This window comes from Erpetoichthys calabaricus, chromosome 8, assembly GCF_900747795.2.
Source record: "Erpetoichthys calabaricus chromosome 8, fErpCal1.3, whole genome shotgun sequence".
NCBI classification, from domain to species: domain Eukaryota; kingdom Metazoa; phylum Chordata; class Cladistia; order Polypteriformes; family Polypteridae; genus Erpetoichthys; species Erpetoichthys calabaricus.
In genome coordinates, this window is record NC_041401.2 from 125,413,383 (window position 1) to 125,432,946 (window position 19,564).

The window sequence follows — 19,564 nt, forward strand, 5'->3', positions numbered from 1 at the left end:
GGAAGGGGGCAAATAGTTTTTCACACCACTGTATATATATATATATATATATATATATATATATATATATTGTAGCAGTAGAGGCGTGGAGCCACCTCTAACACCCTCAGGTACCACTCCAGACACGTTGTAAAATCACAAGACTTATTTATTTTCTTGTCTTCAGGTGCACAAAGCACTCTCCACACCACACTCATATAAACAATACACTGCTCAATAAACAATCCTCCTCGCCCAGACACTTCGCCACCCTACCTCCCAGCTCAGCTCAGTGTCTGGGCTTTCCCATAGTCCTTTTATATCCCCTGACCCGAAAGTGGTTCCTGGCCAAGCCCACAAGTCCGTGTTCCTTCCGGGTCAGGGTAAACAGTCCTTTTCTTCATCCCGGGAGCACGTCGTTTCTTTCCATCACATGACTATGACGTACTCCCGGGTTATAGGGCACACAAGAGCCCACGAGCCCCCTTACAGCGACTCCCGGCGGCCCCCAAGGTATCCAGCAGGGCTGTGTATACCAACTATAAAGTCCATGAGGCCCTGCTGGAACTCGGGGCACCATCATGCTGTCTGGAGGGCTCCTCCTGGCGGCCTGGGGGTGTCGACCGGAGTCTGTAGCCGGTCGTCCATCACAATATTATATATATATATATATATATATATATATATATATATATATTATATACACACACACACACACACAGTGGGGCAAAAAAGTATTTAGTCAGCCACTAATTGTGCAAGTTCTCCCACTTAAAAAGATGACATAGGCCTGTAATTTTCATCATAGGTATACCTCAACTATGAGAGACAAAATGAGAAAAAAAAAAATCCAGAAAATCACATTGTCTGATTTTTGAAGAATTTATTTGCAAATTATGGTGGAAAAAATGTATTTGGTCAATAACAAAAGTTCATCTCAATACTTTGTTATATACCCTTTGTTGGCAATGACAGAGGTCAAACGTTTTCTGTAAGTCTTCACAAGGTTTTCACACACTGTTGCTGGTATTTTGGCCCATTCCTCCATGCAGATCTCCTCTAGAGCAGTGATGTTTTGGGGCTGTCGCTGGTCAACACAACACGGACTTTCAACTCCCTCCAAAGACTTTCTATGGGGTTGAGATCTGGAGACTGGCTAGGCCACTCCAGGACCTTGAAATGCTTCTTACGAAGCCACTCCTTCGTTACCCGTGCGGTGTGTTTGGGATCACTGTCATGCTGAAAGACCCAGCCACGTTTATCTTCAATGCCCTTGCTGATGGAAGGAGGTTTTCACTCAAAATCTGACGATACATGGCCCCATTCATTCTTTCCTTTACACGGATCAGTCGTCCTGGTCCCTTTGCAGAAAAACAGCCCCAAAGCATGATTTTCCACCCCCATGCTTTACAGTAGGTATGGTGTTCTTTGGATGCAACTCAACATTCTTTCTCCTCCAATCACGACGAGTAGAGTTTTTACCAAAAAGTTTTATTTTGGTTTCATCTGACCATATGACATTCTCCCGATCCTCTTCTGGATCATCCAAATGCTCTCTAGCAAACTTCAGACGGGCCTGTACATGTACTGGCTTAAGCAGGGGGACACGTCTGGCACTGCAGGATTTGAGTCCCTGGCGGCATAGTGTGTTACTAATGGTAGCCTTTGTTACTTTGGTCCCAGCTCTCTGCAGGTCATTCACTAGGTCCCCCCCGTGTGGTTCTGGGATTTTTGCTCACCGTTCTTGTGATCATTTTGACTCCACGGGGTGAGATCTTGCGTGGAGCCCCAGATCGAGGGAGATTATCAGTGGTCTCGTATGTCTTCCATTTTCTAATAATTGCTCCCACAGTTGATTTCTTCACACCAAGCTGCTTACCTATTTCAGATTCAGTCTTCCCAGCCTGGTGCAGGTCTACAATTTTGTTTCTGGTGTCCTTTAACAGCTCTTTGGTCTTGGCCATAGTGGAGTTTGGAGTGTGACTGTTTGAGGTTGTGGACAGGTGTCTTTTATAGTAATAATGAGTTCAAACAGGTGCCATTAATACAGGTAACGAGTGGAGGACAGAGGAGCCTCTTGCAGAAGAAGTTACAGGTCTGTGAGAGCCAGAAATCTTGCTTGCTTGTAGGTAACCAAATACTTATTTTCCACCATAATTTGCAAATAAATTCTTCAAAAATCAGACTGTGATTTTCTGGATTTTTTTTTCTCATTTTGTCTCTCATAGTTGAGGTATACCTATGATGAAAATTACAGGCCTCTCTTATCTTTTTAAGTGGGAGAACTTGCACAATTGGTGGCTGACTAAATACTTTTTTGCCCCACTGTATATTTATATACACACACATACAGTATATATATATATACACACACACACACACACACACAATATTATATTATATATATACACATATACACACACACACACACACACACATACAGTGCTTCCTCTGGAGAAGTAAAAACGTACAACTAATAAGTAAGCAGTCAAAGATTGCAGTTAAGATGTGAGATGTATTATCTAAAAGTCATTTCACAGTCATTTCACAGCAACTTCAGTTTACTCCAATAATTTACATACTAACCAGATCTCATTTCCTTTGAAATGAGGTGATACGGGAACTATCAAATCAGCAGTGATCAAAATTAATAACGAATGTCTCCAGCACCTTGTTCAGTCCATGTTTTAAATGATCTGGGTTGTCCCTCTAACTGGACAGTCCATAGCCATCTCAAGGGGTAAGTGGGGCCCAGGACAGAATTTGTGTCACATTGGTGCTGTCAACAGGACTTGTGTTATGGGAGTTTTATGTTGAGTTCTGATGGTAGGAAACAGTAATTAACTGATTTAGTAGCTACCTAACTAGCCTGCACAATTATTGTAAACTCTATTTGTACATTGAAGTGTTTTACCATCCTAGTTGTTGAGAACATCATCCATGTTTTTTCTTCTTTGCTCCTGGTTATTATTCCACTGAATCTTTCAAAAGACCCCAAAGTGTCACATTTGAATCCTCCCTCATGTATGACCCTTTTCTTTTCTCATACCCACTAATTTGTCCCAATCTCTTCTTGTGCTGAGCAGTTTTTACTGGTTTACCTTTTTCCAAGCTAGATTAATTATGCCACATTCTGCAATGCTCTTTAACTTGCAACTGATGATGTATTTAGTGCAGTACGGATGTGCCTCCAGTTTGGAATAACAACTCTGTCCACCCACTATTCATCAAGGGCAAAGACAAGAATTTTGAGTGTCACTTTATTAAAATATTTAAACATGTATGTACTCATATTTTCATGTTTGTGTGTGTATATTCATATATTCATTTTCAAAGATTTTTTTATCCTCCTTGTAGTTATTTAACTAGTATGTTAAATAACTAGTATGAGTTACCAAATTTAAAAAACTCTAAAAAACAGATTGTACCTATTTAAAGAAAGTCAAAATAACCCAAGTTCACTTCACTTCTTTCCCTATACAGTGTTCCTGTTGGTTTGCTCGACAAAACTAGGCAGCCACTTGACAGACTATTCTGGATTTAGCCCTACATTTTGACCACCTCAAGAGGGCAGCAGTGGCTAACTTTAGCTTTATGCACAAATGAGTAACAATGCTACTAGCTAAGTTTGCTGTAGTGTGTATATTGCTTTGCTGGCAAAAATTAATTATGTGTTCATCCACAACTCAGTAAGCTTAGGTAACTGAATCTCTGAATTCATTGGTGCAAAATGATTCTCCTTAAATGCACAGGAAACTTGCCATGTAGAGAGCAGAAAAAAATGTATATATTACATGATATCTCCGAGAATTTCCACTGTCCTAAATTTACTTTATATTTAAATTTGCCAGCAGTAAATTTACAAGTATCAACATTTTTCCCTTTCTACCATCTGAGAGACAACTATCATAAATTGTGTCTTTCTAAAACAAAATTAATGGAATAGCTTAGATCAAGGATTCCCAAACTTTCAAGTCAAGGCCCCCAGCTAAAATAATAAAGCCAATGCTGCAGAACGGAGCAAAATTTTGAATCTCAGTTATTACTAACAGCAGTAACACTGCAAGAATTTGTATAATAGTAGCCCTAATTAATCAAAGCAAATACTTAAATATACCAGATTATTGACACATACTGTATGTAATTAAATGTCGCACAATATTTCTAGGCCAGAGGTTTTCAGCTTTTTTCTTGGTGTAGTACCCTCATTTTCTTACAGTCGTACTGTTAAGTACTGAACATTAACTAGGCACAACTAAGTGACATTTCTTAACTCCTGCCCCTCTCTTTAATACTCCATTTGGGGATACTAACAAGTGATTGCAGAATGTTTCTGTGTGGTTGTTTATGTCTTTTGTTTCTTCTTATGTATACCAAATGCTTTTTTAATTAATTACTTATAAATATCGGAACAGTAGTATTTTTGATAAGAAATAAAAATTGGAAAGGCTAAGCTTTCCATATTTTTAATATACGGTTACATATAAATCGAGACAGCAGGAAAATAACTCAAGTTAAATATAACCCCAGGTCAAAAAATGAGAAAAATAATTCTAAGCCAACTGTGAAAGTTGAGTGTCCAAATGTTTTATAGGCTCATCATTGTCAAAATAGGTTTCCAGTTTTGATAACTTTAAGCACAGTTCTGCCTCTAAGTTCAGTATATTTCTACACTTTTTAAAAGGATGGATCAAGGTTACCAAGCATTAGCAACTCTGTCTGAAACAACAGTTTGCTACTGATGATTAATATTAATAATACTAAAATAAAATGTTAGATATGTATATTCTATTATTAACAATTGCTATAATTTGTCTATAATTGTATATTATTCTGTCTTAGAACAGTTTTAAAAATTGGCAGACTAAAAATGATGGTACAAAACACAAGTTCACCAAAACTAAAAATCTGGCAGACTGGACTGCAGAGGGAGACATGAGGCCTGCTCCTGGAGAGATAGGGTGAGAAAAAGACGACTTATCTAAATACCTCTGTTGCATAAATCCATCTTGGTGCATACTGGCCAAATTCAAGAAGTTTTTTACTTGGCTTACTTGAAAACTATTCAATTAAAAATTTTTTTTAATAATATCAGCTTTGACTGATCTATTTTTGGTACTATTATTATTAATGGCCCCCAGTCTGAAAAGCAATGGATTAGATAGCAAAGGATATTGAACAACACGTGTTAAATGTAATTAAGGAGAAAATGACACGTTATACCTTTGACAATTAATTGCATCTTTTAACAGGTGACGTTTCACAACCCTAATTTAAACAGTTTAGCATATAAAACATTTGAGATAAAAAAAGCACCCCACAATGCTGATTTATTCTCACAGTCCCCAACTAACACCTCATGGACCTGTACATAAGTATTCTCTACTCCAAACCACAAGTTCTGAACAAGATTAAAGAAGATATGTTATCTGTTGAATAAAATACACTCTGATATACAATTTAAAATGTCTGTTACCTGAAAGTACAGGAGACTAAACAAAGAACAGACCCAGAAAATGTAAACCAACACTCTACATGTTACCCTTAAGACAGTCCACTCCATGTGCTGAATTAATTTATTATGTTCATCTTGGTTGGCATCTGAAGAATAGGACAAAATTCCATGTATGGTATACTAACATGATATAGTTCCACTATTATAGAGAGAGTGGCACGGTCTTCTTTGTATTTAGCATAGCACATTAGAATTTCAATGCACATCTCAGACTTGAGCTACAGGCTTTGTCTGCATACTTTACATCAAACTCCCACATTATCAAAAGTGAAACTCATTAGAAAGCTAAATCATGACTTTCACAGTGGACTGCTAGACTTGAGCGCTCTGTTGTATGAAGCATATGGATCTCCCCATTTGATTAAGCAGTATCAATGATAGCCATATGACACTCTTACAGACATGAACCAGACTCTCATGCATTATTGGTCATTAAGGTCAATGACTATTACTTACCTATGCCATTCCTGATGGTCAAGCCTATGCACATGTTATCAAATACAAGGCAGGAGACTTAAATGTATAAAGAAATGAACAGCAAAATGTCCACTCCCTCATTTATAATCCAATGTCAGCACTAGCTTCTTGCTCTGTGTGAAATTAGCCTGAGCTCAGCTTCTGTATTATTCAGAAGACAACTTACTGCCTAGGCATGTGCCAGATCTCAGCAGATGAGTAGAGGTAGGGTGTCACGAAGAGAACAACCTCAGAGTCTAGTATCATACTATATTTGCTGGAAACAACTTCTAGTAAGAGACAGCATGTCAACTTTAACAACTGCATTTGCTGAATCTTGGTGTCTCTGAGGGTATCGAACTATATAACTAGGAATGGAAAGGATGACCGATTCCCTCACTACTTTTCATCAAAATATTACACTATATAAGTACCATTAGGTCGTCTCATTTTGGTAGCCAGTAAGTGTGAAGCACATCAAAAGAAAAAGAGAAGTACTGCACAAAAGTGAACAGTCTGGAGTTCAACATGTAGCTAGCACCTTTGCTGTAGCCTGTACTTTCTTCTATAGTGTCATTAAGTGCTCTTCCACTGAAAGGAAATTTTTTCAGGAACCAGAGACTTTTTGGAAACTCTGGAACTTTTGTAGCATTCCCACTGCAGGAATTCATGCCATTTGTAGTTCCTGGTATTTTTTTTTTTTTTTTTTTTTTAAATATTCCAGGATATGTACTTTTAATTCAACCAGGAACTATTATGGGTAGGGATCTGGTGATGAATTGTGCTGATTGGTTGATCACAAGCATTGGTGCCATCTTACAAATGTGTTAGTAGTTTGGACTTTGAAGAGTCCAGTCTTCATATCCACCTCCCTGGTGCACTTTGCCATGGACTGCATCGAAGCAGTTAGTGCCCCCATGAAATCTCAATCACTACAGAGAAAGAAGTTTGGAGGATGGTGGGGCGCCCCCATAAACTCCCGATTGTGCCTCAATTCGCCTTGCATCACTTTTCTTTGTACAGCACATATTGTGCACAAAGGTTACAGTTCCTGTTGTGCAGTGAGAATGCAACAGAGGAAACTGGCGAGGGACTACAAGTAGCTTCAGGGCCTACATTTTACAGGAATTCATTGGTTCCTGAAAACAGAGTTCCTGCAGTGGGAAAACACTATTGTTTACATAGTATAAAGCTTTGAATTTCCTTCTTTCCTTGATGTTACCATTGTTCTTCCTGTTTGTGAGCAACTGATGCATTGTATTTATGACTAAATGCCCACTGGCTATTAACTCTCACAGACATAAGAGACCATCCCTACAACTTGTGATTTGAGAAAAATCAAAACAGTTTAACTTTGCTGTAGTAAGTTACAGAGAACTGCAGTTTCATGTTAGGAGCACTATAATCAAGGTGCTGATGGTAACATAATACACAACTCATGATGATGGGCATTTGCTGCAAATGTCTAAAACTTGCTGCTTATAATTACATAAATGAAGACAAGTTCTGAAAAATAATAGGACATGTTATGTGGTGTAATACCAGTTTAAAGCAGAGAGAGGTTACTGAACTGGTAGACCTGGACAACATAGCACAAAACAGTGCACTTTTGGAATCTCCGTTTGAGCCCTGAAGACCTCAAGATGAAGTCAGACAGCAGGACCTTGACACAGACCAAGTTTAAGTAAATCTTTTATCTTTTCACTCTGAGGCTAATACTTTTTGCAACTTTGTAACTAAGGTAAAGACAAAAAATGTACTACCTTATATATTGCTGGCTGTTTGTATTACTTAAGGGGAAAGAAATAATCTGTCTGACAAATCTTTAGCTTTTATAGAACTATTCCAAATTTAATAGAAAGGCTAAAACTCATGAGCATAATATTTTTTTATTTTTTTTTTAAAGCTTGAACCTGCAGGCCCCCAGCCACTCGGCAGTTTCAAGCTTTATAACATCACACATACTTAACACTTCCATACATATGAGCTGTAGAAAAAATGCTAGCTACAGCCAACAAGCATATGCACCAACGAACATGAAAACCAGATGACGATTACCCATTTAACTGACCAACTGACTACAAACTATGTTTTCTTGGCAAATTCTTTAGAAAATAATTAAACACAAAAATGTAATTAATTCATTTGTGACTTATTTATCAGGGAAAGAGAGAAAGTAACCAATTTATATTAAATTTGCTCTATGATTCTGCATCTGTATATACTGTACATACATACATTCATAATCCTTGTGTTAAAAACATAAGCAGGTTTGGTTTATTTAGTGAAGAATAGTCTATCATCTACCCAGTCCACAAAACAAAAAAAGTGAAGTTCATGTGATCCTCTAACCCACAACACTTTATGAAAGATTGCAGCTTCTATGTGGTAAAAATTCTAAGTTAACAAGTTTAATCTGTCTAGTTGTTTATAAAAAAAATAATCAAGTATCATTTGCATACCTTAATCTGCCTCTTCATTGTGATGCAGAAAAGCATGATAAAATACATGACAAGAATTGGCCAGAAAACCGGCACATTGAAGGCTTCAAAAAATGTGCAAATCATAGCTATGACGATCCCCTTGGTTGCAGAATGCCTGGGTAAAATAATACACACAATGAAAGATATGATTAGCATAATGAAAACATATCTTGCATATATTGCAATGTTACAAACTTAAAATTGGCTTTTAATGCTTGTCCATTTACTTTCTGTGAGGTGTCTGCACATTCTGCCCATGTCTGTATGGCATTTTTCCAGGTGTTTCTGTATGCCATTGACATCCCAAAGTTATGTTGGTTAGGCTAATCAGCAGCACTAAACTGGTCTTATATGAGAATGTGTTGTAATGTCCTGCAATGGACTTTACTATTTGTCTAGGATCAGTTCTGGCAATTGCTGTTAGGATGAAATCTCTGGGATTCTGAGACGGTAGCCAGTATATTCCCTGGATGAGAAATCTGTTTGTTCAAAGGCACAGTCTGATAAATTAACAGCTAACTTACATGGGCCTATCCATATAATGGCAGCCTCAGCCAAATACTGTAACAAACGTAGGAAACAATAAAACACACAAACTTCAGGGTTTTAAAACTGTGCCAATGTGCACCCATCTAGTGTTATTTAAATGTGCCCTCAGTTATATAAAAAAAAAAAAAAAGGCCCCTCTTTCACCATAACATTAGTTGCCAAGGAAAGCAGCAAGTATGAATCCAATTTTTAGCAAGTACTGTATGAACCCAATTTTTAACATGTATACTTTTCTGATATGACTTGATACATAAATAGAACTCCATTAGCGACAATGTTAATGTGACAATACAGATTACATTAACTGTACAAAATGTGTACTTTTATTCAAGGTTTAAAAAAAAATACACACATAAATGCAAAAAATATTATGCCAAGATAAGGCACTTGTGCACCAACACAACATACCTGGTTCTTTACTTCCTAGCTACTGAAAGAAAAAAAAAAAGCTGCATACATCTGCACTGCTATAAGGCAGTGCAAGATTTCAGAATATAGTTACAGAAACTTCTCACACTAAGTGAAGAAATAAAATGTAGAAATGGGAAAAAAGTAGCAACTCAATGTATCATAACAGTACAATGTGGCATAGAAATTGAGCTGATGCAGCAGAGCTATCACCTATTATCTCAAGACAGAGGTCTATAACATCAGAAAACTCTACAATTTATTTCTGACTTAATTACGGAGGCCTGATTCTCCTCTCCAACACTAGTTTTCCCAACCAAGTTGCTCTAAAGCCCAACCTTTTTTTTTTTTTTTTTTATATATATAAATATATTTTACGTTTTTATTGTTTGCAGTGTAAGAGAGATCACTTTGGGCCGCGTCACAGTCTATTTCGCATCCTGACACAGGCTGTGAGGATGTGAATCTCTGAATCAGAAAGCAGCTTATTCAGTTAAGATAAAGGGAACTCCAACCCTCATTTGAGTAAGTGGGGCCTCTGACTTGCTGATTTAGATGCTTTAGTTTAATAGCGTACCTCTCAAAGCTTGATGTACTTAAAATAATGTAGCACCTGAATCTATGAACCTGTGTAGATGCTTACCAGAGAAGGATTCAATTTGGAAAAGTGAAAAAGCTACTAAGAGGTATGCAATAACATTAAGGGATTTATAGTCATTAGTGGCAGAATCTATGCATACAACAACTGCACACGTGCTTCATAAACATGGGCATCATGAAAAAAATGGCAAAAAGAAGGCCATCATTGAGAAATATCATACCTCCCATCTCATACAGTTTACCAAAAGAAATATGGAGACAAAAAAAAAATTCCGTTTTAGCCTCAGTTTTAAGTGATACGTTTAGCAAAAGTCTAACACTTCAAGTCAGCCTGTGGCCACAAACCCTGCTGATTTAACTATTATGTGCTGGGGTTGCTTTTCGGTGTTAAGAACTAAACGTTGCTTTTCGGTGTTAAGAACTAAACATTTTGTAAAGGGAGAACATAAAGAAAAAAGGTCACTACAGTTTATATGGCCCTAGAAGAAAATTAATTTTCCAAACTCAGAAATGACCCAAAAGATACACTAAATGCCAGAAAAGGACAATGTTCTGAAATTTCTCAAAAACAGAAAAATCAGTCCAATTGAGAAAATGTTGTATATGTTTATTTGCTCTTTATAAACAGCCCAAACCTGGGGATTCCTGAGCAATTTTAAAGAAACAAATGGACAAAATCTGCAGTGTCCTGATACGCAAAGCTAGCACAGTCGCATTATAATAAATACATTATTATGATTTCAGTGAAATGGTGTTTCTACTAAACGTTGACTCAATGACAACTGAATAAATAGGTATCAACTAAATTTACTGGGATGTGTAGAATTTTGTACTGGCTTTCCGTTCGAAACTGATTTCTACTTTGCATTCAATGCTTCCAGAATGGATACTGGCTCCAAGAAACCGTGAAGTTAGGAAATTTCTGATGCCTCCTGTCTAACTATAGAATATGACAACTTAAATACCCACTCATATTCTCCCTGGAAGCACCTCCCCCCCCCAATCTGCCTTCTGTGTCAACCAACAAATCATATTAAGACATTTGTAAATCTTTGAAAAAAAATTAACTCAGTTTCTGAATACATTTTGCAAGGCAGGTGTGTTACTTGAAGATTCTGAATAAACCTACCAGAATTTGAATTCTGGTAACCTTCTAATGAATGGTCTGAATTCTTCATTCTGTTTTGTTGGTAATGAAGGGCCATCATCTAGAAGGGAAGCCAGAAAGAAAATATCGAGTTAATTGACAGACAGGTTAGACATATGAAAAGGATCAAAAAGGGAAAATACAACGCAAAATAACAATACAATTAATAGAAACAAGTTTGAGGACAGCTGTCAAATACAAACTGCCATAAGCTATGATGAGATGCAGGAAGTGTACTTGTGATGATGCTCTGACTGAAATGAGATAGTTAATTCTTAGCATGATGGGAAGCACCACACTGAATTTAAAAAAAAAAAAAAGACAGAAAGTCTGACTATTATTAAGTCTTTATTTCAGCTAGAGATTATATTAAGCTACTTAAAATGCACTTGAGGATGACAATCAGTGTAAAGATATTCTAAGTCTGCATCAAAGCAAACGGATTTACCCATGTCTTCCATTAAAGATGGGTCCACTTTCGGTGATAGAAAAGCGATGAAGAGATTAAGATGGTAGATCCCAAGTGCATATGTTACAATATACCATCCCTGAAAAGAAAGATGTAAAACAAAGACATGATTATTTAAATAATAGTTCCATTCTTATTAAATAAAAAGTAAACTCTGAGGGCAAAAACACTCTGAAATTAAAGTGCTTTGTTCCTTTGTCAATTTTAATTTGAAACCACATTGTCACTAAGGGGATTCCTGCTATCACGTCTGGTAATCTGTGAGTGAAAAGTTAGCTCTTTTCTGGCACGTTAAGCCTACAGGGAGCTACTTAGCAGTCACCCTCTGAGATTTGCAGAATGTTTAGAAATATTAATTTATGCAAGAAGATTTCCCAGTGGGCCTAGGCTATTTGTGTGCAGCTTGAGGAGGTTATCAAATCTTGACAGAGCTCTTTCAGTTTTTAAAGATATATTTAAGGGCTTCATGATGCCTCTTGTTGGTCAAAATGATTCATTTTCTGAATGGCTGAACACTATGCCACAGCCAGCAAAGTCATCAGTTTGACTTGCTTTGGATAGGTTGAGATAAGACTGGATTGCAAAACTAAGGAGGCACATCACTTGAAGTTACAACTATGTATCTGTAAATAGTGAAAGTCCATACAACATGTAAATTCAGTCAAGACTGTCCCATAATCCAATCCTCTTGTTTCTTATTTTATAAAACTAAATATAATCCCAAATTACTCAATTTTCTAAAGTGAAAATCAGACATATAATATTTTCAATTTGTCCTAGGAATAGGATATTTCAGCTGTCACCACTACAAAATTCAATAAAATCATCTGGATTGCTTTTACTTTACTTTTTAAAAAGAGCTGCTGCCAAAAATGGCAGACACATAGCTAAAAAAGTAGCAATAAATAAAACACAACACATTGAATCTTTAATTGACCTAATAATGGGCCATGCAAATTTACTGCTTCATTTAGTCTCTACATATGCAGCTTAAGTATTGATCCATGCATTTTCTATACTTTCTTAATCCTAGTTTAAGGTGGACTGAAGCCTATCTCTGCAGCGTCGGGTGGGTCACCAGTACTAAACATTGCACCACCATGTTCCCTGAATGTAGCACAGATTTATTTTTGATATGTATTTTTTAATTACGCAATATTCATACAGTATAATTTTGTATCTTATTTCACTTAGTTCTGTTCTAAGATAAACCACAACAAATATGGATAACAGGAATAAAAACTGAGGTCCTGGTCATTCTACAGTAGTGTTACAAATGCATTATGAATGCATTATGAAAGTCAAGCTTTTTGCAATGATATCCAGAATTCCCCTTTTGAACAATGCCAAAAAATACTAATCCATGAAAAACCTGCTCCTACAAGTTCAAAGTACCAGCCAGACACAATGAAAGAAAAAAAAGTGCAACTTCTTCTAAATGTTCTCATTTGTGTTTTGGTTACCTTGTGTGCTATATAACATTTTAAAATTTAGGTAAGCTTTTAGCAGAAAGCTCTCATGGTTAATCTGCTAGAAATAAGTATCTATTCATTCATACATCTTCTGTATCCATTATCCAGTTAAAGATCACACCTATACTCACCCACATTGGTTCAAATTAGAGTAAATGTTTAATGTAGTACATACTTTTTGTGATATGAAAAGAAGACTGAATTACCAGGAGAAAACTAACAAGGATATTGAGAGTAATAGGTAAGAGGTGAATGCATAGTATCAACGAAAATAAGCAATTTCTAAAAACAGAACCAGCAAAGCAGAATTGCACCATGTTGCACTGTAAAATCATCATGCAAATCTGAATCCTTTTATTTTAAAGTTTGTCAATCTGACATTCACGCTGCTGTTCACTAGATGTTAACTTTTCTTTATATGTGAACTTTATTTGGTTTTCTTTCACTTAGGAAGCTTTGCACTGCAGTCAAGTTATTTAGCTTTACTTTTTAAAATCAACTTTACGCTAGCTGCAATAGTTTTCAGCCCCATCGCAGCCTTGGTCAGGATTAAGTGGTTTACAAAATGACATGATTTTTAATTACAAACCACAGTGATCATGTTCAATTCTACATTTTGAACTACCGGTACATTTAGTTATATAAACATATTTAGTTTTCACAGCTGGCTTAACATTTCATTCATTTATATAACAAAATATTTTGTCAGACTTTGCACAAACCTATGTGACAGTGTCACTACCTAAGAAATGCACCTGTGTGTTTGTGGTTACTTGTTCTAACTCATTGCATCAGTGCCACATCAGTGTTATCTTACAATCTCCAAATCACTGAAAATATATAAAAGAAAAAGAGTGAAGCAAAAGGTCTGACTAGAATGTGATTCTAAACCAAGTTTGATTTTAGCCTTTTCTGTTTCAAACATGCTTTTTGTCTCATATTATACTGTATCTGTGGAACATATTTCATGTTTGTACATTCCTGCTGCAAACAAATCTCATTCCGGTACAATAAAATCTACCTAAACCCAACTATTTGCTTACAGAATGACTGAAAATTTGCCCAAAGCTACAATATATACTATTCAAAATGAAAGGTAGAAAAGACCATAATGGTAAGAGAGATTATTTAAAAACTTTAATTAAATGAATTTGACAATTTGATACTTATAACTTTACTAGGGGGCTTTGCCCCCTGCTCGTTTCGCTCGCCAACCCCCATGAATGGTATTCCGGATAAACACTTTTAAGATTTTTTTTTCTTTGAATTGTTGCTATTTCATTAGTTTCACTTTTATTTCAGAACTTATGTAAAAACAATATTTGGAATCTTTCAAATTCCAATATGCTGAATCTTTTAAATTAGGTCAATGAGACATGTGTTTAATGACTTTGTACCATAATTCAGGATAGGTTTCTCGGTTTGGAATTTCAGCACAGACAAAGCGATCTAAATCATCAGCAGTTAATAATTTTTTTTGCAAAGTAACCAATAAATGCATGTGAGGTAAACACGTTTTTGAAATTCTCTTGAATTAAACTTCAAAGCCTTACAATATTTACATACTTCTGACATATGGTCACCTGTGTCCATATATTCAATCTTTATTTGCCTTTTAGTTATTTGTCCGAGTAATAATTTCTCTTTTTTCGCGCTAATGTGATGTTTACTTTCATTTTTTGACACTTGTTTTTTTCTGCTTTCATATTCTGTATCTTGCTCTGCATGTGTTTTGTGCCTACGTTTTTTTGAGTCTTTGGAATTCCAGTTTTCATTATCTCTAACCTGCTCTGCATGTGTTTGGCCCCTTTGTTTTGTAACCAATTTATGACGTTTTATGATTTTCTACTGTCTTTTATTTCTGACCTTGCTTTGTCCTGCATTTTTTTCCCCCCAATGACACCTGGTCCATGGTGATTACTTTCCCTTTTTCGAGTAATAATTTGTTTGTTTGCGCTATTGCGATATTTACTTTTTTTTTATACTTTCTAATTTTCCTACTTTCATATTCTTTAACTTTCTCCACATGTGTATCACACAAAGGATTTTTTTTTTTTTGAGCCTTTCGAATTCCACTGCTTTCATAATCTGCTCTGCATGTATATAGCACCAACGTTTGTGAACGTGTTTATAGAGTTCTACTCTGTCTTTTAATTCTGAGCCCGATTGGACGTGCTTTGTTTCAATTCCACTTGTTACAGGCTGATAATTACTTTCCTTATTTTCTAAATTTGCACCTAGATTATTTTTTCTTTTTTGCTCTTTTTTCTCTCCGATGCTTTTGAGTCTCTTTTCTCTGCGCTGCTTTCTTCTTTGCTTAGTCGTCGTCGTTTCATTTATAACGCACTGTCCTTATACGCTTTATATGCGCTGAGACTCTGGATCTGTGTGTGCTCAAATCCTTCACAAGACTGAATGTTTTGCTGCCCCATTGTTTTATTTGATATTAATTGCAAGTAGGGCGTGTCTTGCAAGAATCTCATGTTCTACATCATCGTGAGACGGTCCTGGGTCAATCTCTTGGCACAAAGTCTCATGTTTAAGGTCCTCGCGGGTCTTTTAACTGTCTTCCATGATCTTAATATGAAGATCACGTCTTGACGCCCTACTGTTTCTCTCCAGGATTTTTTTTTATAATAGAGACATTTGAAGTATGCAACAGTTCCGAAAGAAAAATAGATTTTTTGCCAAACTACTATGAATGTACATCCCTCTACACATCTTAAAATTATTTTTTTTGATACAAATAATCAGCTTACTAAAAAAAAACAAAAAAATTCCCTATGGCTGCGATACCCACAGCATGTTCTTCAGATATATTATAGCCCTTCTTTAGGCATATTATTGCATCCACCCTTTCACATTTCACCACAAGGTGTGCTCTATACAAATTATCAGAATTTCTAGTATTTGAGAAAAATTGAAAATTTATTAACTTACCTGCAGCAAGTAGACTCGAATCATGTAGATTAGTGTCAAACCTAAAGTAACCACCCATCGCAATACAGCAAAAGGTGTGGATTTGTCCAGCCAGGACTGGTAAACCTAGAAGAGAGAAAAAAAAAAAAAGCAGAAAAGAGGATAATTCAACAACCAATACTATAACTCCAAGGTTTGTTTAGTTACTTTTGCACTTCTATTTCACCACGCCATGCCTCTGCCACAATGTCTCTTGACATCTGACACTTAAAACGTATTCTCTGCATAAGCATGGGTTACATATCAATGTAACTGGCTTGAGGAATGCACAAACCACATACAAATTTTAACCTTTATACAAGTTTTGGGCTGGCAACAGGAAGCATTCAGGCTATAAAGCTAGACAAAGTGGTGGCAGAATCAAAATGTGTCACAAATAATTTGCATTAGCTTCTAAATGCATAACACATGTCAAGAAGCTCATAATTTCCCAAGCAGAGTTAAAGGTTAAGCAGATGGCGACATGCCTCTTGAAAAGGAAAGAAACCCTATAAACCCTAGTTTGGTTTCTATGTCACTGAAAGGGAGATGGTTTAATAGACAACTAAGCAAACCTGGCAGATCCCATATTTTAAAATATAAAAAACAAAAAGAATATGAAACTGTGATGTCATCATAGGTATTGCAATTTTCCTTATACTGTGTAAATTATTGGGGAGCATGTCTACCTTCACTGAACTGTTTCATTTTGCTTTGTCCAAACATTTTAATTTTACAACTTGTTTTTAAATCACAAATTTATCAAAGTGTGAGGAAGGCTGTCTATTGTATTTATAATTGCTTCATTCACAATTTCATTCATTCATAAATATAATTGCTTCATTCACCTATGATGTCTGATTGATCATTCAATGTATTTTCAGCTATGGCAGTTTGTTAGATAAAGCATGAATTTATGACAAATATATATCCATGGTGTCAAAAAATAAGTCAAAGCATATAAGGAAAGACTTAAATGTGACTTGTTTAAGTATAATGGAGTTGCAAATGTTTACAAAAGACAGTCAGGAAGCTTAGACTGACACAAAAGATTGCAAAATATAACCCAGTTTGATAACTTCACCTAAAAAGTCTTCCTGGTGTTCCGCTTACAAGATTGTCATATCAGTTGTAAATTTGGTGTTTAATATTGTAATCACAAATAAAAATATACACATTATATTAAAAAAAGATGCAACTTATTTGGTTTCAAAGACAACTGAAATAAAATTATCTTCTACAGTGATGTTCGTGTAAATTTGATATTCTCAGTTTGAGTGCAATGTCACACTACAAATCAAACTTCACTTTAACAGGTGGTTTAGGAAGTAAGAGCTCTCCTTTCTAAATTGTTTGTGCTAATGATGAAAATACAAGGGTGGTTTTCTGTGTGAACTGCTTTATTATTCTTTATCAGAAAACTATCATTAGAGGACACTTAGTTCAAATCAGTGATGACATGCATTTTCCCCCCTTTTTTTATACTGCTTCACAATTTTTACAATGAAACTGGATGAGATTAAACTGGGAAATGCAGTCTTTGTGTTAACACAGAACTGTAATCAAAAACAAGACAGAGACAAACAATTCAGGAGTGTTTTATAAATTCTAGACATCCTATCTTAAATAAAATTACATACACTTTTTGTTGAGTGTATAGTCATATGAAAAAGCAAATAAACTCAATGTAATGTTTTTTCTTTTTTTAATATGTGTGGACATATCAAGATTTGATGTTCATTTAAACATTCTCTAGATAAAAGTGAAATAACAAACATTATACCACGTTTATATTCTGAAGTCCACTGTCACATTTTCATTTGTGGTCCAATGTGTAACTAAAACAAACATGAATGCAAATTTCTCATATGGAAAAAGTAAGTACACCCATGCATTTATCACTACATCAGATACCTAAAATTAGAATCAGGAGCACCATATCAGGTGTAAATGAGTAGATCATCATTAAAGAGGATCTTGATGTAACCGGTCTTATTTAAATCTCAGGCATTTAATTTGGTTTTCTCTTTGTTGTTAAACTGTGTGTTACCACTATGTCTAGTTTGAAAAGAGTTCTCTTGAGTCAATCAAAAAGAAGGCTATAGATACCAGTCAGTCTGGGAAGGGATTTAAAAAGATCTTCAAACAATTGTAAATCTACCATTCCACTTCTCCCAAAGATTATCTACAAGTGGAGAAAATTTCAAACTACTCCCAACTCACCCAGGCCAATCCACCCCAGACAAGCTCAGCTTGACAGCAGAATACAAGCTGCTGAAAGAACCCCAGAATTTCATCATGGGAACTACAGGTAGCACTAGCCACTGTTGATGTCAAAAAACATTAGTCTACCATTATTAAAAGGCTGGACAGATTATATCTACATGGGAGGTGTGTCAGAAGGAAATCTTTGCTGTCCAGAAAGAACATCGGGGAAAGACTACAGTTTACCCATAAACACCTAGGCAGAGATCAGGGCTTCTGGAACAATGCACCCTGGACAGATGAGGCACAGATAGAGTGGTTTGACCACTGTAACTAGAAGTTGTGTTTGAAGCAGACTGTGAATGCAAGACACCCTGAAACATTACACATGTGAAAGGATTGTGCATTGGGAAGTGGAGAAACTTTCTTCTAATCAATGTCAGACACTAGCATAAACAAACTCAAGCAAGCATTTCCTACAACTGTCCATAAAGGTTTGAAAAATAGGTTTTAGAGCCAAGAGTGTACTTACTTTGTCAACAGATGGAATTGGCATATCTGTTCATTTTTCATTTAATAAATTATTACAAAATCAAACTTTGCAAAACCCAAATTTCATCATCTTTATCTAAACATACTGTTTAAATGAAGATCAATCCCTGAAAGGTCCACATATATTAAAAAAGAAACAAACATTTCTTGTAGTGTATTTATTTTTTCATAGGACTGTATATATATTGAAAAAATCTGAACTCTAAATTTATGTTAAGATATTGTTTGTACAGAGAGTGATAGTGCTATCACTTCACAAGTCCAGAGACGACGGTTCAATCACATGACTAGTCAATGTCTGGGTAAAGCTGCATCTCCAGATGATCCATACATGTTAAACTGTATCCCTAAATTGCCTTGCTATCCTCAGAAGTGACCAGCATCAGATTAGGAATTGATTCCTGCTTTGTTCCCTGTACTGCTTGGATATGTTCCAGCTCACCATGGTAATAAACTGCACTTAAAGAATGCAGAAAAATGCAGGAATTTATTAAACATCAAATAACTACATTTTCACACATTACAACATTGCTTCTTGTGACCTGAAACTGCAAAGCACCTGGTAAAAATTTCTTAGTGTTGAATTTCTCCCCTGTGATTCATTTTGAAACGGTCTACTACTTTGACAGGTGCCCTATATTATTTGTTTTGCAGTACAAAGCTTAAAACTAGAGAAATTAACTTATTCACAAAAATTAACTTTCTTCTCTTTGCGATTTCCTTGCTTCCTGAAGGAAGCTGACTTGTCTAGCTCTAGCACGTCATTGGTTC

The 19,564-nt window shown here is 35.9% G+C and overlaps 1 protein-coding gene across 1 annotated transcript in view; it reads right to left on the reverse strand.

The window, feature by feature from the left end:
- The window catches only part of rer1 (retention in endoplasmic reticulum sorting receptor 1), a 60,381-nt gene that overhangs the window by 16,987 nt on the left and 23,830 nt on the right, over positions 1-19,564 (reverse strand). The window contains exons 3-6 of the mRNA XM_028807449.2: positions 16,019-16,123; positions 11,586-11,685; positions 11,120-11,198; positions 8,413-8,548 (exon numbers count right to left, since the gene is read on the reverse strand). Of these exons, the coding sequence (XP_028663282.1) occupies positions 8,413-8,548; positions 11,120-11,198; positions 11,586-11,685; positions 16,019-16,123 (420 nt within the window). The remainder of the gene's footprint in view (positions 1-8,412; positions 8,549-11,119; positions 11,199-11,585; positions 11,686-16,018; positions 16,124-19,564) is intronic.